A 25,204-nucleotide genomic window follows, 5' to 3' on the forward strand; every position below is an offset into this window, starting at 1 on the left:
CTGGGAAAATCCTAGAGCAGCCAGTCAGATCTAGGAAAGCAGGAAGAGATATAGCTACAGTTTCAAACCTTCCAAGAGGTAAGATGTTTGACTAAATGGGCCTGTGCTTCCTGCCCCCCCCTCCACTGGCCTTCTCAAAAAAAAAGAAAAGTCTGTACTTCTCTACCACAGCAGACAATTAGTATAGGGCTAGAATATTTTGTTGTCAACCACAATCTGAAGGATATTTGGGGGTGGGGTGGGGAAATTGTCTAAATGCTGAGAGTGGGATCTATCTCACCCAGCTTTAAATGTCTGCAATGTAGACACCTAAGCTAATCCACCAGATTTCCTTAACAGTCAGCAGAAGAAATAGACACTTTGAAGCATGATTTGTCTCATCTTAAAATAGACACAAAATCATGTCAGATGAGTTTGTGATGAGACTCATGAGATTAACATCTGACCTAGTCATCTAAAGCCAGGTGAAATGAAGCCCCATCTTGTGACTGTAGATACTCTATTTGTCCATACAATGTCTGTATGGGACTACATTAACCCTTGTCACATGAATTCTTGCAAGTGGGCTCAAGCGTACTGACACAACCATCTCTCAATTTACCCACATTTAGGCCTGCTGTCATGATTGATCTTATCATTGAGTATGCATCTCAACATCTAACTGCAAATATTCACTTTCTCATTGCAAATCAAGAAGCACAAATTACGTATTTTCTTTCTAATGAGATGAAAGGCAATTCACTTTAGTTATCGGTAACTTACAGCTAACAGCAAAGAAAAGTAGGACTTTATTTAGACCTGCTCTTGGTAAGCCAGTAATCCAAGCCTGCGTAGACCTAGGGTTCCTATTACCTTAGGCATGTTGCTGTTATTACCAGATGGGTTCCCATTATCTTAGACATATTTGCTACTGTTGCCAGATACTTCGTTCAGTTGTGCCCACAGAGTGTGGAAGTCTGCTCCTTATATTGATAAATTTGAAACAAGATCCCTGCCATTAAGAGATTTAAATCTATCCACTTGTTAATGGGGCGAATGATGATACAGATTAAAGAAAACAGGTTTGACAGACAAATTTTTGTATTTGTAGAATTTTCTTAGATATAGAACAGAACAAACATCCCTTTACTTTCAGAATGAAGAAGTATCTGAGAGGTAGCAGCTTTTCATGATATGTGAAAGGCTCTTTGGAAAATACTTTCTGAAGAAGGGTGGACAGGAAAACCAGAAGAAAGTGCATGGTTTGCTGCAAACAATAATACCCAGCACATGTTTGCCTGTGATAATGTGGTTATACAGAACAAAATTGGAAAATTACTTTCAGGAGAAGCACATTGGGAGTTTCTCCAGTAAGGAGTCTAATTGTCTAGTATGCTTACATGTTGAAGCCATAATGGATGCGATCAAAACTGAAAAAACCCAGACACATTAATAGCTTTTACAGCAGGATTCAGCAGCCTACAATAACTGTATTTTATGGTTCTTTAACCAAGCCCAAAAATTGCACTGAAGGCTTTAGGTTAACAGAATGATGCAACTCTTCCCACACAGCAACCACAACTCCACACTTCTCTTAAGGCCCTAGAATTAGTGGCACCATGGGCTGCCACTGCTGCAGCTTTCATCCGTCTTTCTGTCGTTTCTGGTGTCACACTCTGCTCTTCTGCAAGAGTTTGGCAAAAGCACCATGTTCCCCAGATTTGAATTTATTTGGTTATTCAAAACCAAAAGGCTACGACTCCTTCCTGAAGATGTTAACTTGCTGGAGTGTGTCTTTTATTTTGCAGAGTATTCTTGGACAGAATTCCTTGGACAACTGAATGTTTTGAGCTTAGGGAAGACAGGCTTGAATAAAAGTATTTCATATCAGGATTTTGAGGAATTCCTCAAAAAAAAAAAAAGAGAGGCATTTGGCAATGAGTACTTCCCTGGACTAGAAAAAGAGTTCTTAGGAGACAAGGAAGCATAATACATTTAGGCTTGCAAGTTCAGGTTTATTTTGGATTATGGTATCAACAGTGGTGTGGTACTCAACAGAAAGGCTTCTCCCACATTCATGTGAAAAGCAGCTCTACTGGCTAGAAGGGCATCTCTAAAAAGGAGGCATCCAGCCTGTCTGCGAGTTCAATAGATATCCTGCTCCCAGTGCAGCAAGATCATAGCTCTAAGGATTCTTTAGTCTCTTGATAACACAATATACATCCTTTAAGAGCAAAAACTTTGCTTGACCTCAGAGAAATAAGAGGCATGAGCTGCTAATGATGGCACAGCAATTTTTTCCGTCGAGTTAACAGTAATGCAAAACTCTTATTTGTACCAAGGATTCTTCCAACACAGGTGTGTCTCATTCCTTCAGGGCAGGAACTGACACCAGGAGAAATATTTCCAGCACTGAATATCGTAAGGTTGAAATCTTGTGCCCTGACGTATGTTATATATTTTAACTCATTCACACAAAACAAAGCTTGAAGGGCTTATCTTTTGATAGGATCTTGCAAAAGGACACTGACTTCACCTTCAAATCACCTTGTGCTTTTTCAATTCACCTTTGGCAGCTGAGACTGACAGGTTTACTTTTATATAGATAGCACCAATGGTCCACACAATTTCCTTGTTCTTACATATTTCTCTGCCAACATACAGAAGACAATGCATTATCTGCATTGTGCATATCATATTGGAGAGTGAAAAACTATGATGAGAATCCCGAAACAATCAATCAGTATAGTTATCTTTGAAGGACTGAAATTGAGTCTTGCAAGGCTGGACTTCAAAGTTGAAGAATTAAAGGCAATTTGAGCATATGCTCTATACATTGGTTCATCCAAGTTAACAAATGTGTTGATTGAAAAGAAAATGTCTATTTTAAGACTGAAAAACTACAGGTTTGAAGATTTGCTAATCTGCCATTGTGAATGCCTTGAAGGGGCAGGCTCTTTAGGATAACTGTGATGACAGGCTACAATCAAGATGGAAATTGCCAAGTCCGAAATGTTGACTTTAGGACACTAAAGAACACCCTGAAGAGTTTTAAATACTAGAAACTACTGATTATATCAACTAGAGTGCTAGACATTTAAGTTTTATCCATAAAGATAAAAACAAAAGAAGGAAACAAAAGACTTGGACCAATCCTGTCTTCTATGCTCTCTTACAGAGCACAACGGGACTACAGTCACCTACCTACTCCAAGAAGAAAAAAAGCTCATTTTTAGGGCAAAGAGCCCATGAGACACCTGAACACATTCAACACATTTCTCCACCCTTGGTGATTTAAATCCTAAAATAATTTGAATTATAAATCCTGCACGTGCGGCCACTTCAAAACCAGATCTTTTCTCTTCTTGCAAGTCGACAGCCTGTCAGGGTTTTAAGACTGGGCACCCCGTCCACTGTACTGCACTCAATTCTACGCCACAGTGGCTGACCTACACAAGAAAGGAATCCTGGTTATGAGCAGACCTCCCTACCAAATGCCTCGTTGTGCAATTCCTATGCTCTTCGGAATTAAGCTTACCTCACTCATCTAAAATAAGCCAGCAGTTCCTCAGGAGCAGACAGCAATTGCGTCATTCAAAAGCAACAGCCCCAGACTGCTCTCTGCAGTAATCCTTCAATGAGGGATTGAGCCACTTCCCTTGCAAAGCAACACCTTCAGATGCAATGCAACAAGTTTATTTTCAGGCATATCTAAACTTGTTTTTATCTGGTGCAGTTCACAATAGATGGGCTCCAGTGCTGGGAACAAGAGCCCAAGGGAAAAACCAAATGGATGACAGTAAGATGACTGCTGATATCCCTAGGTTCAAATGGAGATCAACTGTTTCACTTTCTAGACTGCAGGAAGCTGGTAGTATTATCAACTTGACACCAATACCTTGTATCACTCCTCCAAAACAGAAATAATACATAAACCTATTATTAAAAAAAAAAAAAAACAAACACTATGTATGTCAAATCATAAGTATGCTAAAGGTGTAACTGAAATCTGAGACAGTATCAAAATGTGTTTAAATTATTGTTTAATAAGTGTTAAATGTAATTTAGTGTGAAAATTCTCATCGTGCATCTAGGAAAAGCCATTTATTTCTAGGCCAACATTTACCTCTTTTTGGAGCTGCGCTCTCGGCTTCTCTCCCTGGAACTATGCCTGCTTCTATGATGGCTGCGACTCCGGCTGCGGCTGTTAGAGCGAGACCTGTGACGATGGCGTTTCTCACGGGATTTAGAGCGAGTTCTTCTCTTTCGTTCCCGGGAGGCCGAGCGAGACCTATGTCTGCGGCGATCTCGGGACCTAGATCTAGGAGCAGAAAGGACTTAAACCAGACACTGCATTCACCTAGCTACTCTATCAGTGTACTTTGAATATTATGCACTCTACGAATAAGCAAATCTGTATAGAGAATGGTCTGCAGTGTTCAGAGCTATTGCATTGTCCTATCACAGGCAAACAGAGAGGGGAAAGCAACATTAGAAATCCTACAAACTCCTTTGTGACTAATGCAGACAATTTTACAGTTAATTTATGACTGTATGTATGGTTACAGCATAGCCAATTCACGCTTCTGAAAGGAATTTAAAATACGGAGAAAAAAAAATCTGCTTTTTAAAATTTCAAAATCTTGTCTTTATCAGGCAAAGTTGTAGAACTTTGTGATGCAGTGATAGGAATCATCTGCCAGAACCTATGTTTTATGATGTTCTGAGAAAATAGGACTATATCCTTCCCCATAGCTACTACAATAAAACTAGTCTGGAAGGTTCTAAACACCATACAAAGTCATGATTTTCTTTCTTTTTTTTTTTTTAAAATCACTCTGCAATAATACCTGACTGGTGACCTTCGACTGTGTAGGTCAGGAAGAAAACTTGTACTATTGATGGGTCATCTATTGAGAGTTAACCTGGTTCTTAGGATTTTAAAAACATGGGTTTTCACCAAAAGATATTAACCACAAGCTTCTGTTTTGAAGGAAGAGCAATTCTCTGTGTTCCAAGTGTTGTTTGGGACAAAAAGTCGCATTGTAGTAGCCACAAAATAGACATACACTTATAAACTCAGTAGCATGGTGATAAATACTGTATAAACACACAGAGAGATGACTGTGTAACAGAATGCTTTCTCTGTAAAGACGGACATCTTAACCTAATAGTGCTAGACAAACAATGTTCCTGCTTTTGAAAGGATGGCTTCACTGATGGTATTCTTGTCTGCAGATTTATATACCTTTTGGTATGCTTGCTGTGGGATCTGGACCTGAAATAAATGGAAAATATTAAATCAATTTTTCTTACAGAATCTTATTATCAAATAAAGTACAATTTAGTAATAATAAACCAAACTAGTTGACCTGTTATTGTATTTCTTATTTTACTAGCAATTATTTAAAGGCCTTTTATTTGATGTTAACATCTTTGTAACACATTTACCAGGAAACACATCCCTCTGACAACTGTTTTGTGTTGTGTTTTTTTTATTTATTTTTGAGCACACCATGCTGCAAACCCAAAAGAATATCTAATCTCCTTTTTTATTTCCACCCCTCCCACAGAAAAAGCTTACAGTTCAAGTCAGTACTCCCTTATTTCTTGTCAGGCACGTATTATCAGACTGCAACAGATTTCAAAGTTTACATTGTTAACCTCTGAAGCTGACATGTCAGGAGAACTGCAGTTCAGATTCCATTCCACTCTAGCCCCACAAAGCCTGGAAGCAACTACTTCATAGAAGAACAGGGAATTACCTTCCAGAGTCATACATTCAACTACTTCCAATAAGGAAAATTTCTAACATCTGTAAAGTAAATATCTAACATCTAACATGTTAGAAACTCACTTGTGTGTAAGCTTACATCTGTCAGGTCCCAAAACAAGGTACACTCCTGAAAATTATCTCATTTAAAGGCCATTTGTTCAAATATGTAGAGACACTTCTATCTGTAGTTTTTAAAAAGGCTATGAAAACAAGTCAGTTTTAAGAGTTAGACATGAAATTCACTCTCACTCCTTCCACAGAATGCAGACTATTGTGATTCTGCAGATTTAAAAACATGTATGAACTACATTTCGTACATAGTTTTCCCATTAAAATTAAATAGGTCATTATGTATATGCAATTAAAATAGATCCCTACCTCCTTAGTTTCTCAAAAAAAATCTTTCCCTCTCCTCTCTACGTTTCAGACGTTCCTGATTTCGTTTCTCCTGTTTATCAGCCACAATCCTCTAAAAGCAAAGGAATATATTAATTAAGTTACATTTCAAAATTTCTCAGATGAAGGTGCTATAAAAATAATCTACACAGTTAATATTCAGTTCTTTCCCTCATGTATATTCCCTTTCCCTTGTGTATATTATTCCTTCTCTCTTCCTCAGTGTGTGTGTATATATTTTTTTCCCCCCCAAGAAACAGAAGTTATTGCAGAAGAGCTGCAGCAAATAGATGGGTGTTACACGAAGACCTGAAATACGTAGAGTTATAAAGTTTTCCACAACAGGGAATTCAGAGCAGTAAGTCATGCCTTTAATGTAAGAGTTTCCATGCCAATCCTATCATATTTTGGCCACTGGGGAAAGGTAGAATGGAATCAGAACTGGGAGAGTTAATTGTTTTATTAACTCCTTCAGCTATGCTGTGACATAAAGAAATCCTTAGTCTTAAAGGACTTGGTTGGGCTGATACCTAGCTTTGAGACTACTTGTTTCTGTATTGTGAACACGAGACATATAATTAGAGAGGATGCTTCAGCTGATAGCCCCCAGGTTGAACTGACTACTACTGGGGACAAGGCACGCTCAGTAGAGGGCCCTCAGATGTGGAACTCACAACTGGAGATCTGGCCAAACCCAAGTCTCGCCACCTTCTGGACATGATGCAAGAAATTCAACTCTTTGTAAAGACCTTCTTCTGAGATGTGGAATTGCCCCAGCAGCATCTTGATTAGATCTCTGAGGAGAGCTCTGAGGAAGGAGGGGATAGTTATTGTTTTCTTTTTTTGTTAGCAAAGTACTTCAAAAGATTATTTTATTGATGCTTTGGGGATGTGAAATAATTATCCATGCATTTTTTTTCCGAATGGTGTAAATAATCAGTTATTTCAACCCTTTATGTCAAATTATATCTATACTTCCTTGTACAATATCAGTAATTTAACTACAAGCAAGGTTTCTTGTTCAAGTGACTCTCTTCATAATTTCATGGAGGGGTGAAAGGAAGCGCACATGATCTATTCTAGGCATCTAAGGTTTAAGTTACAGCAGCTATATTTAGGAGCCTAAATTGCCAATATAGTAAACGGAAAGAGCTGGGCTTTCCAAAGGGTAAGTCACAGTATCCATGCAAGACAGCTGGAATATTATGAAATATAAACAAAGCCAATTTACTCAAACTCAGTAGCAGCATTTTCTGCTTTTAGGGATCGACTCGTTTAGCTATTGTCTTTAGTGATTTCTACAGTTAAGTGCTTAACTGAGCCTTGAACTCCATAATTTGCTTATTAAGATCATAAATGGCATCGGTGTCCAAATCCATCCTCTTGAATACCAAAAGTCTAGAATATAATTCCAGTAAGTCTTTCTTCCAGCACACAATTTCTGGCCAAGATAGTGTTGTTTAGGATAATATTCCAACTGGATTTCAAATCTTCAAGCTATAGAGAACATGCAACCTTTCCGCAACAACTATTTTAATAGCTAGCCTGACTTCAAGATATACATCTTTTTGTATTCTGACTTTGGATAGCTACAGCCTTGAGTTGTTGGAACTTATTTAATCTACTGTCAGTTAAGCTTAAAAGCCTTCAAAAATTACTTTAAAAAAAAAAGAGATCATCTTTAGTTGTTGGTACCTATAAATGAAAGTCACCTCCTAATCTTTGTCTGGATAAAATAAACAAATTGAGTTTTAGTCTTTCACTGTACAGCAGGCTGTTTGAGCTCCAAGCATGTCTGTAGATCTTTTTTGAAAACTTTGCCATGTGTTATCATCCTCCTTACGTATTGGTGCCAAAACTGAGGATTTCAACACCAGCCCTATTAACATTTTATCCTACTTAAATAAATAAAATATCACTCACTTAGGCCCACTACATGTTCTTGTATTTTCAAGAGTCTCATTATTACTTTTAGCCAATCAACTGGCTAAAAGTAGAGTTCATTTGGCTATCTCCTATGACTGCTAAATATGTTGCAACATCACTGTTGTTCTCCATTTTACAGGTGGAATCGCACTCTTTTTTCCCAAGATGCATTACTTTGAGCATGTATTTTAATATACCTCAGTGCAAAAGAGGTCATCTTATCAAATTATCCAGATAATTGATATTAAATTAGAATGTTCAGTGTTTTATAGACTAATGAAATCCCAAATTTTAAAGTAATATGAAAAAAATTCACACACCCAGAAAGATATATTCCATTAAGGTTGCCTGGCAAATAATTAAGCAGGAACACACACACATACACACACAAAAATATAAGAATGATTTACCCTGAGTTCCTCAAGCTTCTCTCTTATTTCAATAAATCCTAAATGTAGTTTTCCTCCAAAGTGGTCAGCAAGTCGTCGGTCATTGTCATGAAGACCAAGATAAGCTGAGCACACTTCACAAACCCGTAGCTTCTGCTGCTGAAAGCTGGAGGCAGGCATAGAATTCCTGTATACTTCCTAGGAAAAAAAAAAAAAAAGAAAAAATTGCTAACCTTAACTTCTGAATGCACAGAAATACAAAGATAACACTTTACCAGAGATATACTACGAATTGATAATGGAATTCAATGTACACCAGCACACCCTTTAGTTAATTTACACTATTCATAAATCAGCTGTCTCATGAAGATACAAGGCAGGTTCCTTATTTTGAAGATTGGACATATTTAAAAGCAGGACATCAGCAACTGGTTTTCCAAATTAAACAAAGTGGGGTGATTATTACTTTTACTTAAGATCATACTACTTGGAAGGAGGATCAACTTTTTCATATACAACAATGAATACACGTTAACACTACAATTACTATGTTAACATATTATGAAAATATTACACCAGTTTTGATTCTGAACCCACTTTAAAACAGTAGTATTTTCCTGAGAAATCTACCTGCATTTTAGACACTAATTAAACAAGTTATCTGAACAAAATTTATCTACACTCAGATGACAGACAAGCAAGACTGCCAGCAATGCCTCTGGTACCATTAAAACAACTGCAGATGTTTGTTTCTACAAATTTAAGGATCTTGGTGAAATACGATAAGGAAAAGCTCTTGGTGAGTTCTGCCACCTGTACATTACAACAAGGACTGTTTTGACTTGCCTGATGCACAAGCCGTTGACTAATTATCTTTCAGTGAAGACAATGGTTCACTTCACTGAAGCTTTCCAGTACGAGCCACATCAGCACACCATGAGGCACAACAGAGTTGCCACAGCAAGAGTCGTGAGACCCAACGAAATAAGCCAGTCCAACACAGATACAACCGTAGTGTCCACAGATACAATTGGCCAATACAGCTAAACTAAGATAAATGCATCATCTGTGGAAGTGAGTATAATTTTAATAGTATAGGAGTGCATTTAAAGGTAGAAACTTTAACTGTACAGGATGCCACAAAGCAAATTCTTCAGTTTTATATGAAGCAATGACTTAAGGAAGTGACAGCAGATAAGATATCTTGCATTACACAGATGCCAACCAATTTAATATTGGACCCCACCCTCTCCATCCCCCAAGCCTTACACAATCAACTTACTTCTGCTTCTCTCTTCTTTACTCGAGCCTTCTCCACTTCATCCATTACTTTTTGAGATTCTTCCACATTCCCATCAGCTCCAAGCTGTTCTACTTTGGCCAGCAGTTTCCCAATTTCTTCATTCAATTCATGAACTCTTTCAGCCTTGAAAGACAAGGAAAGACTTAACACAGGAAACACTTTTAATTATGGAAAACAATCTGAACTACTATTGAGTTGTTATACGCAAAATTGGTAGGATAGAATTAAAAGAAACATGCAGAGTTAACTTCTCCAGGTAAAAGTGAAACAGAAGTTGCCTCACGTAAAAACACACAGAGAAAGGCTGAGTTACCAAGTCTATGTACCAACTCCAGAGCAGGATTTTGTTCAGAAACTTCAAGTAATTCACACTGTTGTCTATAACCACATAGTCTTGCAAAATTAATATTTGTACAACCATCCGTCCTAGCATGTGCATATAAGTGCGGGAAAATGACAGAAGTTTTTTTCAGTTAGAAGATCTATAGAAAAGCACATCAAATTTTTGTTTACTTTATGGATGAAGTTTTGATCAAAAAGTGTAGGAATTACTAACATTTATATGGCATGGTATCACAGAGAGTCAAGTTTCCTGAGCTCAAAAATATCAGAGGGGTCTCCTCCCTGTGTTCTCCTCTCCGTGCTTTAAAGGCAGTTTTGGGAAGGATAGAGAAAATGTCTTATTTTTTTCCCCTCCTCAGTATGAATTCTCAGATTGGACAGCTTGCCAAAGCCTTAAGTTGGCTCCTTAGAAAAACAGACCTGCAAAGAGACTTGAGTAACTAGTTTTACATGCTTACTTTAGCTGCAACTTCAGCACTGATCTCCTCTTGGGTTTCTGCTAGTCTTTTCTTAGCCACTTCTGTTCTCCTGTCACAGTCTGCAATAAATGACTGCAGGTGGTCCATTGCCTAAAACATCAATAAGAACACTGATCAATGCTGTCAAGAACATGAATATTTCATTAGTCTTACCACTTTCCAGGTTTATTAAGACTTAACTTAGTCTTAACACTAATAAGTTAACAGCAGTTAACTTAATTAACTTAGTTAACACTAATAAAGTTTTTATTAGTGAAACCTTTGTAAAACAATAATCTAGCAGTTTATGGTGACTAATCACATACATTAATACAGAACATTTTAAAAATCATAGTCTACACATTGTCATAGTTATTAAGTATTTGCAGAAATTTGGAACTGAATCTGTCTTAAGTCTTCTCTAAGAAGTGAGCATTTCTAACATGCATTAAAATTCTTCAAAGGCTATTCAGGTTCACCTCACCCAGCCAATACATGCAGTAACTTTTTTCACTAGGGTTTTAAGCTATAAGCATACTAACACCATCCCTCCAAACAACAACAAAAAAAAATCCCAAACCTTTTTGTCCTAGTGAAGACTAACTTCCTAGTTCGAAGTTCAAAACTATTACTCAAACTACGGTGTACTGAAACATAGCATATGATTTGTTATCTCCAATACAAAAGTACTTTCTTCAATAAGCATAGAATTTAAGACTCTCTTCAAGGCATACACAGCCTTAACATTCACTTGCTATTTGATATCACTAAGACAGCATCCAGGTTTAAGATAATTTGTTCTGAGGAAGGCTGTTAACAGTTCTACCTAGAGATGACTACCAATACAAATTAATTACTTGCATATAATCATGAAAAGGCATGTATCTTATCTGACTGTGCAAGGGTTTCTCTGCCTCTTTCTATAAAATTACTTTCCGAAAGTTTTCCTTCTGTGTGTACCAAAACTTAACTTTTGTTGCTCAGTTTATCCACCTAGGTACACAAATTACGCTTTTTCTTCACCATTAAGACAAAATACATACATCAAGCTCAAAGAAGAAATCTTGATCTTTGGATGCTATTTCATAGTCTGCCCTTAATGCCAGGTCATGCACCTTCAGACATTCTCCAAGGTCCATTCTCTGAAAAAAGACAGAGGGAAACTAATATAACTTTTCAGAAGTGTTACAAGGAATGAAGTTAGTATGATTTTCTCTAACAGTCAAATATTCTGAAGCAAATCATCTCCCCTATGGGAATAAAAGGACAGTTTAATAAAGCTATAAGACAATACCAGATCTTTAACAAACACGCACGAATCAGGAAATAATAAAAGCAGACAGAACGAACAGCTTATCTTATCATGATGGCTGTTTGCATTACAGAGTATCATTAATGTCCTGCAAAAATGTTGTTTTACTGAAAGTTCAAAAAAGTAACTGAAGTGGAACATCCTGTATTGAATTAAAACAGCTTAGGAGAGCCAAGTTCCTTGCAAATAACTGGCAATTAAATGGTCAAATGCTTGATCTGAACTGTCTGCACACTCTACGATATGTGTTCCAGTTATATTCATCATTTGAAATAGCTACAACCACAGCACCACTGTAAGTGCTGCTTAAAAACGGTTCTTGAAGCATTTATAGTAAGATAGCCAAAAATCAAATCCCAGCAAAACATTTTGCAGATGAGTGAAGATGAGCTGAGTGTTGGGCTATGTTCAAGAATCAGGGAAGAGAGAGTATAGATATTTTACTTGTAATCTAAAACTGTTCTAGAATGGGCAGGAAGGAAACGTGAACTTAAAAGTTAAGTAGACTGCATCACTAATCTTGCCTACAATGCCACTGAGAAGAGTGCCCAGAATCTTATTAGGTAACAAATACTTTTTTTAAATTGAAATTTGCATACCACATGGCATACGGAATTCTAATTCAATCTGTTCCCTGAAAGCTTGTTTGGTGATCAAGACAGAGCAATGTGCACATGACAAAAAACCAATGCCAAAACAACAACAAAAAAACCCAAAACAACCAACCAAGAAACCCACAAAAAACCAAAACAAGCAACCCCCCCAAACCAATTCGTAATGGAAACAAAATTGAACAAAACCAAGGCACCCTCTCTGCAAAAGCACAGACTGATGTATAATCATTGAAAGTGATTATTATTTGCATCACTTAAAACCAGCACAGTTTCAGTTAAGTTTGCTCTTAGCACTGCTCACTTAATATTAAGAAAAATTAATCCTTTCTTAACATTGAAAGCATGTAATGAAAGTTGAACTCTGATGGAAAAAGCTGTTACTGTTGTAGTTTAATAACAGTTTTAGAACCAAAACTAAAATAATTAATAACTTGTGCTGTGAGTTTTGTAAATAAAAGATGAGTGTTAACTCAGGAACTGCTGCAAGTCACTTGGTATCTGAGCCAAATGAGTACTTTTTTTTTTAAATAAACAGAATACTTATATTTAAGTAGCAATTCAAGCCTCACAAGTATAATAAAAAAACAAATATCAATTGCTTTCAACTTCTCAAATCATCAGTTAGATGTTCCAACAAATCCATTAAAGTAATTTTTGCAGAAGTTATTGGTTTATTTCAAGTGTTAGAGACAGCAAAAACATTGTTAAAATACAGAATTTTGAACTTGAAAGTTTTTGATAAACTGTAGTTATTTAAATACCCTTCAGCCACCATAAATCTGTTTTTCAGAAACATCTGATTGCAATGCTAAAGATTAGCTTTTCCTTTTGCAACTACACAGAACCTCAGCAATTTTGTTAACTGATGCAAATCTGTGAAGACCTTGAAGCTGAGCAATGTATTACACGTTTATTTCCAAGTCATTAGATGCTGCATTATTTAGACTGCAGCATTCTTTCAGGAAAGTACTTCAGTACTAGGAAAGCAATATCAAAGAACATTTTAAAATTATCTGAAAATTAGACACTTAAAAATCCTCCTAAAATTGTGAAAAGCTTGTCTTCATGCTGATTCATCACTTGTACTGATAAGGTATTTAAGGTTAAACTGTAAAACTCAAAGCCAATCCTGTTTTAAGTGAAGGACTCCAGTTCTAAATGCATAGATAAGGCTAGTGACACGCTTTAATAGATCTGAACACAATGACAAAAAGCCTGAAACACATCCACCATAGCATCAGAAAAATGCTATTTTAATATGCAATCCACATACACTTCGAATAAATGCATGAAACAAACTTCCATCACACTAAAAAAAAAACCAGAATTCACATGACACACTGTTCACTTTACATGTGTTTTATGCTTTCCCCCCCTCTATTCAGGTTGGATTTGCCCTCCTCAAGACAGTGCATTTTCTGATTTCTTTTCTTCTTACTGGGAACTGTAAATCCATAGTCTGAAAGGATGGTAATTACTCTGAGACAGCATTACTACTGAAAAACTTTCTGTCCTCCCTTTATCACTGCGCTGTGCCACCCCACGCTGGCACATCTGCCTGTGCAGTTGAACACAATCTGGGTACTGACTGAGTAAAACGTCTCTTAGCAAACCAAAAACAGAGGCAATTTTTCAGCAGTGTACCTTTGTCCAACTTGTCAGGCAGCCACACAAACAGATGTGCTGACAGTATGTAGGGGGCAACATAATAGTGAACTTGAGCAGCTAGGATCTCTTACAGTATCCAGATGCCACTGCAGAAACTCTTGAATAACTTCAGTAATATTAGCAGCAATTTTGGGGCTGAGGGGGATGTTACAGAGGATCTGTTTTTGTTAGATGTCTCAATCAGAAGACAGGAAATTTTGGCTCTCCTTCCCCTCTTTGATCCAGCAGAGTGCAGCCTTATAAATACTCATGTGGCATAACAGACAGGGAGCAAGAATAAGCAGATACAAGAGAAAAGGATTCTTTTTCACTAGCTTTGCTGCTAAAGAAATTATATCACTGTTGGAACTGCTCCTTAACACAGCCTGTACTAGTCCTGGCTAATCCTTTGAAAGCACCTTCGCAGAAATATTACTACTATTCTTAAAAGTTCTATTAGCAAATCCCAGTGTAGAGAGACATAAAAAAACATTTAAAACTCAAACTAGTTTGCATATTACATGCAAAATTGGGCTAAAAAGCACTTCTGCTAGTGTAAGTTCTGCAACGTTAGGCAAAGACAATTCATCTTGGGGATGATTCGTTACTGTCAAAAGTCTGTGCTGGCTCAGGATGGCTGAGGACCTTAATAAGCACAGAGCAGCTCATATTATAATTTGGCTTATACAGCTAGCTGCAAAGTAGATGGATAGCAGATGGAAATGGACAGAAGATACAGTAAGACATTATTTTCATTTTCCACATGTCCACCTTGCGATTTGGTGCCAAGACGTGCCTTCCCCCTGAGGCAAAGAACAAGCATTGGTAGTCAGCCATTTAAAGATCAATCACATTTGAAACAGAAGATGGCTATGAGGGAGACTAATGTTCAAACATTGAGCTACTAATGAAGGCTTAAAAAGAACGCATATAAACTGTTTTCCACTGTCGATACACTGACTTTCAGACAGACTTACACTACTTAAAAGTGATTTACAGAGCAGTCCTGATGAGTAAAGCAAATAAAGAAAGATAAGAACATCTAAGTCCCCAGGCTAGACATAACTAAAGTTTATTGAATATGTGAAGCCATGCTTTGGGGCTTTTTGCAGTTACTGCACTTTTACTTAAGATTAAAACGAGAAAATCCCTACATATTTGGTGACTCTTTCTTACAAGTGAAAGCTACTGCTGAAGATTAGTCTAGAAAACAGTCTAGGCAACCACATGCAAAGCAGGCAGCTATCGGGAGTCCTTTTGCTATTGCTGAACTCTGCCTAAGAAAGTAGTGCCTTCTACTAACAACTCGCTAACCGTTTTCTGTAATACTTTATTTCTTAGTGTTACATGGGCAATTAAAGCTACTTGATTTTCCAGAGCTGAGGTTCAGACAACTGGTCTTTCATCCCAAACCACCTCATCTTGATATGATTTAGTAATTGTTTTTGTTATCCCATCCACAAAATGGATAGAATGCCTTTGGTATTAATACAGAAATATTGATTACATACATTCAGTTTAACAATGATGCATAGCTCTGCTTCAATCAAATCAGGTACCAAAAAAAAAAAAAAAAAAAAAAAAAAAAAAAAAAAAAAAAAAAGAGGATCACATGAGTTAAGTATGAATAGACAAGGAAGAGCTGGCCGGGCCGAGGACTTACACAATAGAGAATCTGAAGAGTTTATCTGTAAAATAAGTGTGCACTCAGAGTAGCTGACACTAATAACTGAACTGAAGGCTAAACTCTGGTGCGATGCTGTTTCTGGAACATGAAATTAAGGCGGCTTTCTTCTCAGATCTTGAGCTACCTACAGCAAAATTCCTATTTTGGCATTTTTACAACTACTACACATTCCTTTGACATCACAGATTCGATTATTGAATGTACTCTATATGGAGTGCAAAAGGAGCACAGAAAAGCCAAAGCTACTTAAAACACAGAGGGCTGATGTTGAGCCAAGTGTGACACAGTAGCACATGCTATCAATGCTTCTAAAACCAGCATGCATCTTTGAGAGGTTTTGAAAGAAGATACTCTGGGCAGTGTTTATGTAGAGAATTCTTTCTAGCTATAAAGATACCCACACCAAAGCAGTTCACATGCAGCAAGAGAAGTTTTGTTTGTTTGCTAAGGAAGATTTGACATGACTGAAAAATTTATATTGGAGGAACCAGATCTCTCCCTTTATCAAATTGTCAAGGCAACTACTGGGATCTGATGAGAACACCCTTGCTACTGCTAAAAAGAAGCTGCAGATAGACTCTTTGCTGAGATCTTCCTTATTATGGAACTCACTTTTCATCTGCACTAACAACTTTGTTTCTGACAGATTTCTAGACATGTGATAAAGCCCGTCCTTTCTTGTAGGCAACACATGTTCAGAAGAGGAGCCATTAGGATGATATAATAATGCGTGATTTAAGCCCTCTGATTCCACTAACAGGGTTAACTTTTTTAGGACTTCACTAGCAGGAAAGAAATGCTGCGCTAAAAAGAGGCAGAAATTAAGTTATTAAAGTCCTTAGCAACCACTGAAAATTCCAGGTATCTTCAGAAGTATAATACTTCTTTAAAGACATTTCTCCCTTTAACCATACTCTCACTTCTGAAGACTTCCAAGTCCTTACAATAGATCTTCACTGAAAGACAAAGCTAGCAGCAGTCTTTCTTATTTTTAAATATTTCAGTGTTTACATAGTATTTGGTCTTACAGCCTGACTATATAATATATTAACATTTAAGTTAGATAACCATACAGAGAGTAACAAAAACCCCCTTCACCTAGATAAATTAAACCCATTAAAATGGAATATGGTACAGTCAGTTCACTTTCCTGGCACTGGTCAAAGAAATTAAGAATACGTTTCAAGAGACTGACATGATCACTTTCCGGGACAACACAGCACTTTACAATTCATCACCACTGGGCTGAAGGCTACAAATTGAGGTAGCTTATGCAAGTCTAATTTAATTTGATTTGCAAAGTTGAAGCAGTTCACATGATCAATCAGTCCTGAACTGAAAAGCTGATACCCTCCAGCAGAATGCCTGCTTTTTGTAGCACTACAGCAAATAATCACATTGGCACACCTAAGTTTTAGGCATGGAAATAGTTCCACTGAGCCAATGGGACTACTGGCAAAGAAATCAACTTCAGATTAAAACACCTTACTAACACCTATCTGCAGATGTGTGAACTATTCAAACTTCTCTTCCACAGTAAAGAGAGATCTAGACAGTACAGTTAGTGAGCCTAAATGGATTCAGCCCACCTTGAGAGGGATACCTAGTGGCAGGTGAACTGAATCTTTCTCTAGGCTCCACTGCCTAGATCCCTTCTGACTCCAGTGCAAGCTTCGACACATAGCTCCTCATCAGCTGAAACCTAAATTTAGATGTCTTAATCTGGAGCTGAATTCCACCCCTAATAAGCTTAAAGTTAATCGCATATTTAAGTATATTGCTAAACCAAGGCCTCAATCAGTATGGTTTTAGTCAGCCAGAGTTCTGAAGAGTTGAGTACAATAAATTCATGAGCACCTAAAGATATGCTTAACTGCAGGACTGAGCTGACAGAGCATACTTTGAGGTCTGTATAAATAAAACGCAAGAAGCAACGTTCCTCAACAAATAGACATAAATACAAATACAGATGAAGTTAATCCACTGAGCAGAACGGAGCTTCTCAACCATGGTTTGCAAGACCACATACAGTATTTGTGAAATTTTTTCAACAGGGAAGCACAATCAAGCTAATAAGAAAGTCAGATTGCTGCAGAAGTGTTGAAGTGCTTGGGCTCTTCAAAGATAGCTAGTGGGTTACTATAAATATTCAGGACATTACTGCTTTTAACCTTATTAAAGGTATTTGCTTTAAGTCTTCCCACCTTGACATTTTCATTAGTACTCAGCTATTCATTCAGAAACATACAAAGATAGAGAAAACACATTCTTATATATCTTGTAAAACCTGCCGGAGACAGCACAGAGCTTACATCCAGGGAACATTGCTTAATAGGTTTGTACCATTACAGGGGAGTCATCCGACTCCCACATATGTAGCTTCAGTCCTAATCTCATAATATAGGTAAATATAAACAAACATTTTTGTAACCCTGATGAAAAATAACTCAAGAACCAGGGCTTGGAAAAAAAACCCACAAGCCTGATCATCAGCAACTATTAAGGATAAAAAAAGCTAAAGTAAGAGTGTTAACCCTTTAAGACAAAAATTTTAAATAAAAATTGCTAACTTTAAGTGGTAAATTATTCACTGTGTCCCAGTAGCCAGGGTTTACAAAGTCTTACAAATCTCTCATTATAAAATTCTCAACTTGAAATGAATGAGTAAACTCTTAAACCACTGACTTATGCACATGAACCAGTGCCTAAGTGATCATTATGAAAAAGCAGGGCACCAAAACATGAAAAATGTCAGTTAAAACTAAAAGAGCTTTTGTGAGAGGCATTATCAAAAGCAGGTTCTGAACAAACGCTGTTCTACAACCCTGAATACAAAGTCATTTCTGCAATCTTACCAATAAGTTTACTATGTGCCTCACACAAACTTCAAAACACATTTCAAAGAAGATGATAATCACAGAGCACAAAAGATTTGGAATTATAATTTAATAAATGGAAAGAAAAAAAATATGCCATAATTTTATCTTTGTTTACATTTTTGCTGTTGGGACTCACTATTCTACCTATGTCTTCCATGTAGCCCATTATTCCCATTGCCCTTAGAAGCAGACCACAAAAAAATCCAAACCCATACTCCCCCTGAAGTGACACAAAATCATCTCCTGAAGGCACTGAGACACCTCTGACTGCGTGACTTAGAATTTTTCAAGTCTACAAGACCAGAAACCTAGTAGCACAAAAACATGACCCTAAATAAAATGAAATAAAATAAAACAGGAATGTAACCAAAATCTCCTGATTTAAGTAGGTAACAATTGAGGCTCATTAACAGACAACTGGACAATTCTATCCAGAAAAGTGGAAGAAGAGGGTAACTGATACAGAATGAACTGTTCTGTTGGCGACAGCAGCCAGAAGAGAGAATTAAATTTCAAAATACAGTTAATTCTTATGGCTTTACACTCCTAAGTCAAATATTTAGGGTTCCTTTAAAGACAACTTTATTGTTCCTTTAAATACAAACTACTCTGAGGAAGCAAGACACAGAGAAGTGCACAAGAAAGCTCAAAAAAGTAGGAAGCTGTGCACTGTTGCCAATCTAGACAATGGAAGTTTCCTAGTAAAACTCAAAACTTTACTAATTTGTATGGATGTTTTTTCCTGAAGTGTTTCTAATGTTAACCAAAAGATAAATCTGATCAAAGAAACTTGAGGAAAATACCTACTGCAAGTGTTCCAGAGAAGTCTAGAAGTAACAAAGACTTCATACAGTATTCTTAAAAATAAGCACACACTTCATCTAACAAAGAAGAGATAATATATGCAGAAATCTGGACAACAAAGAGAATCTCCAATCTTTTAAGAAAAGTATACATGCACTACTTTTACCAATACATACTGCAGCCTGGGGAATGTGATTTTATTGCCAAGGGAAATCAGTTCCTTGGCAGAGTTTTGGGTATTTGGCCATTAAGGAAAAGAACACACTAAATTAACAGAGCCTACTCACATGAGTCATTTCGTTTGTCTTGCGTTATCTGTGAATGTCCTCCTTGAGTGCTTTTGAAAGAGTGGGTGGATTGGAATAGCATAGAAGTCTGCATTTTGCAGATGGGAACAGTAATATGCAGTTCACAAGAATTGCACAGATTATCTTGTGAGACAAAAAAATGGCAATTCATGTCCAGTATTTTACTGATAATCTAGTCAATGAAGAGATTTAACCTCATAAAATGTCCCCAGAGAACTTATTCTTTCAGAAGCATAAGATTCTGGATTTGAATTAAAAAAAAAAAAAGATCAATCTTTGTTGCCTACAGACCTTGAATGCGAAGATGCATCAAAATTTTCCTATCAAAACTCTGAAGAAAACTCCACAATCATTTTCCAAATCAATGATAAACTGTTTAGTTACACTACATGCTTCTTGCCCTTTTAAAAACTGTGCTATTAAGACAGAAGGTGCATTTCTTCAGACCAATGACCAGGTAAACAGCAGAACATCACATGGGTCAGACAAAGCCTGTCTCTTATGAATCCCTTTCTACTACTCCCACTGAAAGGATTAAACTAGTCAGTGTTTTTCTGGACCCAGAATTACATTGTGGAACATATTTTGTGGTCTGATGATAACTGCATTATGAGGAAGAAAAAAAAAAACCAACGAGATTGGTATTCAATGAGTAAGTAGTTTACTTAAGTACTCCAAGAGCAGTAGCAGCAGAATCCAGTATGAGGCAGATGAGAACTTTCAGTGAGGACTAACAAACTGGGTAAACAGGCCCAACCTACATGCTTGGTCTGCACCGTAAGAGGCTTCTTTGCATGATACCTATGACTTTTATAGTTCCAAAGATAAACATTTCTTACTTGCTAAAGACAGCCATTCTAGAAATCTTTGCTTATAGAAATTAGACCACAATGAAAAGCTGTCAAATTAATCTTTCAACAGTATCTTCTTGTGGCCTCTGACCAATGACTTCCCCCTACCATGAGCTATTTTGCTCATCACACAACCAAAACACTGGACAACATAACAGATGGGTGAAGAGGAACACATTCTTCTCCCTTTTTCCCCCCATTTTGTTTGGACAGTAATGCACAGAACAGTTAAAAATAAAACTACATATGCACTGATACACAAAGCATTGTTACCAATTTGTTATCACTTATGAAAAAGAATGACTTGAAGGTAAGGAAATATGTGCAAGACGTATTTTCAGTGTGAATTATCTTCAGCATATGCCAAACACACCAGATTAGCTTCAAGACACCTGATTTTTGTGATATGGCAGAACTTTGCTATACAAAAGAAAAAGGAAAGGGTGTCTTTAAGGATAGGAAAAAAAAAATGTAGGAAGCCACAAGACTTACGAAGAAGCTCAACAAGTGGGTCTTTTCTATTCCACTGCCTTTTTTATTAAGACAAATGCTAAGTTCTCTAGTTCAGTTCTACTACTTATTTTGCCCCTTCTTCCTGTGCTTCTTAGCAATTACAGTTGTGCCTACTTTTGCAGGGACTCTTAAGAAGAGGGAAGGACGGACTGTTACTATTGATCTGTCAGTACAGGTGCCAAAATTAGTAAAACAAAATTAGTGTGTGCATGCATGTTTGAAGTCCTTTGATCAACCAAAAATGTTATAGTTAATTTAACATCACAGCTACTCGGAAAGCATATTAGAGGCCAGGTGACAGGTAAATCAGTTACCAAGTCTCTGTATTTCAGTTTTTGATTTTGCAAATGAACTTCATTCTGTATTTCATTAAAGGCTCCAGTCAAGTTAGCCATTTGGAAGGATACAGCACAGAGAACCAATAATGCTTCAAATAATCCTTAAGACAGGTTTTCCAGTACTTATTTTCCCCTCTGCCACAGGGTAAGAAAGTGTGCCAATGTGAACAAGGAAAGCTACCAAAGTTCAGCATTAAGAATGGTAGGCACACGAGACTCTGCATATCATCATACTACATCTCTCTACTGTTAATTCTTCTAACACCATGGAACATTAGGTTAAATAGTCAATGCAACATAACTTACCTGCCTTTCACAAAGGATAAGCTACCTTAATCAGGCACCACAAGGTAAAGCATGAGCACACTGACAGAGCTACCAGCATGTTTCAAAGCCCCTTGTTTGCTATGCTCAGGGAGAGGAACCTCTACTATAGAGTACATAAAATTCCAAGTCAAAAAAGTGAAGTTATTAATATGTCATAAGTGGATATTTTCAAATTGCCCTATAATGTGTGAAAATGGCACAGTAACTGGGTGTTGTACACTAAGTGTCATTATGGTGTTCAATGAGTCTCAGCTTCTAGAAATGAAATTATTTGAACTTTCAACTGTTTTCACCAAAATATTTCTGAAGGAAGATCACCTATAGAAATATTTGTGGGATAGTTTCTCACTGCAACATAAAGTTTTAAGAAAGTAACTTCACAGTTTATGCATAAATTATATTTCCTTTTTTCCTACTAGTTGCAACAGTACCAGCTTAAAACCACTTTGCTATAGCACAATTCACCTAAGTAACCTTATCTATTTTAGATTTTTTTTATGTTATAGCAAACAATGATGAATTTGTAAGTAGTAATTAGCATATAGAACAGGAAACTTCTAAAAAATAACTTCATAACTCATAAGTTAGTTGTTTACAAAAGTGCCTCTGAACTACCAGAGAGCACTAGATAGATACTTGCTGAAAACCGTGAAGTTAAAAGAGATATTACTAAGAACAAGTATAATTCAATTTCTGCATTCTTATCTAAATAAAACATAAGATTTAGCTACATACAGTTCCAGAGAGCACATCATGAGGGCAGCAGTTGAGAAGGTGGCTCTTGCACACTCTGTCATCACTGAATTTGATTCGCTGACGGGTAGTGTCACCTGCAATATAGAAATCAACACATTCCAGGTTAGAAATCTGGGGAAGCCAGACATGTTCTGCAGGTTACATGCAAAGCATTAACATTGCCCTGTCACATAGTGAAGGCCTATGGAAACTAGAACTTAAAACACTGTATGCTTCTTTGCCAAATAACACCAAAAACACAAATACATGTTTTAATGCTCTGTAATGCTATTTTAAAATCTTCTCTCACTTCCCCTTCAAAAATGCAGCGTGAAAAGTGCTTGAAACCAGAAAGACAGCATTAGCTTAAAAACACTTTGCTACAACAGCATTTGTTAAATGAGGTATATAATGTTCTATTCAGATTTTGCATGAAATAGTGATGTATTTGTATGCAACAATTAGCATATAAAAGCAGCCTCATAAACACAAAATGATACACATTGAGTCTTCACCGAATCCCACCTGATACTCATTTTATGATTTTGCTTTTGGATGCCATGCACCCTCTTACTTCTGATGGGAGTAGCATAAAGAGTTGGAGAAGAATGATTTTAAATGCTTACAAACCTGAAAAAAAGTCAGTCAAACATATGGACATAGCCTATATGCAAAATTATTTTACAGATGTTTGCATATCTCCGTATCATAAGCCATTTTTTTTTCTTTTCTACATGCTGTTTGTTGGGCTGGGAACATCTTAATTATGTCTTCATCATGGCAGGTTGTAGTTCCTGCGTCAGCAGAAGCATCAACCTGCCCACACACTGAGGTCCAATTGCAAGTTTAAATAACCCCATCTTGGAGCAAGACCTAAAGTCTTCAGAACAAAGTAACCAGCTGGTATTTTGGGGATGAGAGCAGGAATATGTTTTCCTTCAAGTCATAACATAATTGTCACTATTTGAGATTCGGAAGAGAGACCACTGCTACGGCTCCCTTCTTGTTAAGACACAGGCATGATAAAACACCTTAATCTCTCTCAGGATGTATCTATTTATTCATTTTTTTAAAATGTAACAACTTGTTAAAATCTCTAATCGTTGAAAACCTACTGGTGAATTACTGAAGCAAGGAGGGCTGCTGGGGGAAAAAAGAGGCATACAATGAGTTCAGATAGCAGCCTTTTCCTTTTCATCAAATATTTTTGAAGAATATAGATATATTTTGCAGTTATTAATTTTTTTAAGGCTTCATGACCTGAAACACTGAGAATTTTTGATTTATTAAACAATTAAAGAAGCCAAATTCATTACTGAGGTAAATACAAGAGAGGGGAATAAAAAACCCGTATCTTATTAGTCAAGCCTTTCTTACTATTACATAATCAGATTTTTAAGTATCAGTTCTACGCATAGGATGCTAATATATAACATTTTCAGATGGGCCAAGTTTCAGATTATTAAGCAAACAAAAGTTTCCAAAAACACCACACGCTTAATTTTCCTGCAGGATACAACAGTTAAAACCTGTAATCCACAGGCTAAAGACAGCTTCAAAGCAGTTCAACAATAGGTTTTCTAGAGGGCAACCTTACTGCTTAGTTATACTTACACTACTAAAAATTTAGAGCAATCCCTTTATAATCATGCCTGCTACTGCAGTAAAGAGTTTTGAGTTTTGCTTTTCTTTTTTTGGCTTTTTAGGAGGTGGATCCATATTTTTTAAACACATAACTGCGTTTGTTCCACATTCATTAACACATCTGAAAAGTTATTGATAACTCACGGCTCGGCGAATGCGGGGCCTTTCTGACACTCCCTTGCAGATTGATGTAGGCAGGCAAAGATACATTGAACCTTTATAAATAAAACAAGGGGCCAGATTGTTCAGTTTGTATAGAATAATAGACTCTGCCAGCAATTTTAACACAGCATCTAGAAATACATGTTGACTGTAAAGATTCTTCTATATAAAGACAAATGAACAAAATCAAGTAATTTAAAAAAAGACAGCTGATGGCCTAATAGCACTAACCTATCAGGAGCCAAGGAGTTATCAAGACCAGAAAATTGCTGAAGAACTCATGGTTCCTGAGGTAAAGTTGGCAAGTAGTATTTTCACAGACATCTCACCATCTAGACGCAGCTTTTTTCATACCTCTCCCACAACTAGGAACTGATGCTACAGCTGCAATACAGCCTTTTTTCATCTAAGTGGCTAGCATGATAATCATAATTACCAAACTGAGATAAGACAACATAGGAAAAAGAAAAGGTAGCAGAAACTGATCAGTGACAGCCTCAAGAACACGTTCCACATTTACATTTTGAACATTTATTCTTTCTGCACTATGCCTTTGGACTACTATTTAAGAGACTTTCAGAAAGGCTCCCATACACAGTACATTCAGATATTTACCTTTTCCTTCCTGTGAAAAGCAGTTTCATAACGTTTGCATTTGTTTTTAATCTATGCCGTTTCAGAAGGAAAGGTTTATCAGAAAGAAAAGGTGTCATATACTATGTCCTAACAATGACTGAATTTTGTGCCCCTCTGGCAGCTCATTCCAGAGTCTGATAGCCTCAGAAAAAATGCTTTTATTTCTTCATGAATTTTG

General features: G+C 36.8%; 1 protein-coding gene across 1 annotated transcript in view; it reads right to left on the minus strand.

Moving 5' to 3' along the window:
• Positions 1-24,426, minus strand: part of LOC103915312 (putative RNA-binding protein Luc7-like 2) — a 29,442-nt gene extending 5,016 nt beyond the window's left edge. The window contains 10 exon segments of the mRNA XM_009322123.1: positions 4,106-4,300; positions 5,228-5,257; positions 6,134-6,155; positions 6,158-6,224; positions 8,488-8,664; positions 9,749-9,892; positions 10,570-10,680; positions 11,613-11,711; positions 22,585-22,679; positions 24,373-24,426. Coding sequence (XP_009320398.1) covers positions 4,106-4,300; positions 5,228-5,257; positions 6,134-6,155; positions 6,158-6,224; positions 8,488-8,664; positions 9,749-9,892; positions 10,570-10,680; positions 11,613-11,708 — 842 coding nt within the window. The 5' untranslated portion in view covers positions 11,709-11,711; positions 22,585-22,679; positions 24,373-24,426.
• Between the last annotated feature and the right edge of the window lie 778 nt (positions 24,427-25,204).

Source organism: Pygoscelis adeliae, unplaced genomic scaffold (assembly GCF_000699105.1).
Source record: "Pygoscelis adeliae isolate BGI_AS28 unplaced genomic scaffold, ASM69910v1 Scaffold60, whole genome shotgun sequence".
NCBI lineage: Eukaryota > Metazoa > Chordata > Aves > Sphenisciformes > Spheniscidae > Pygoscelis > Pygoscelis adeliae.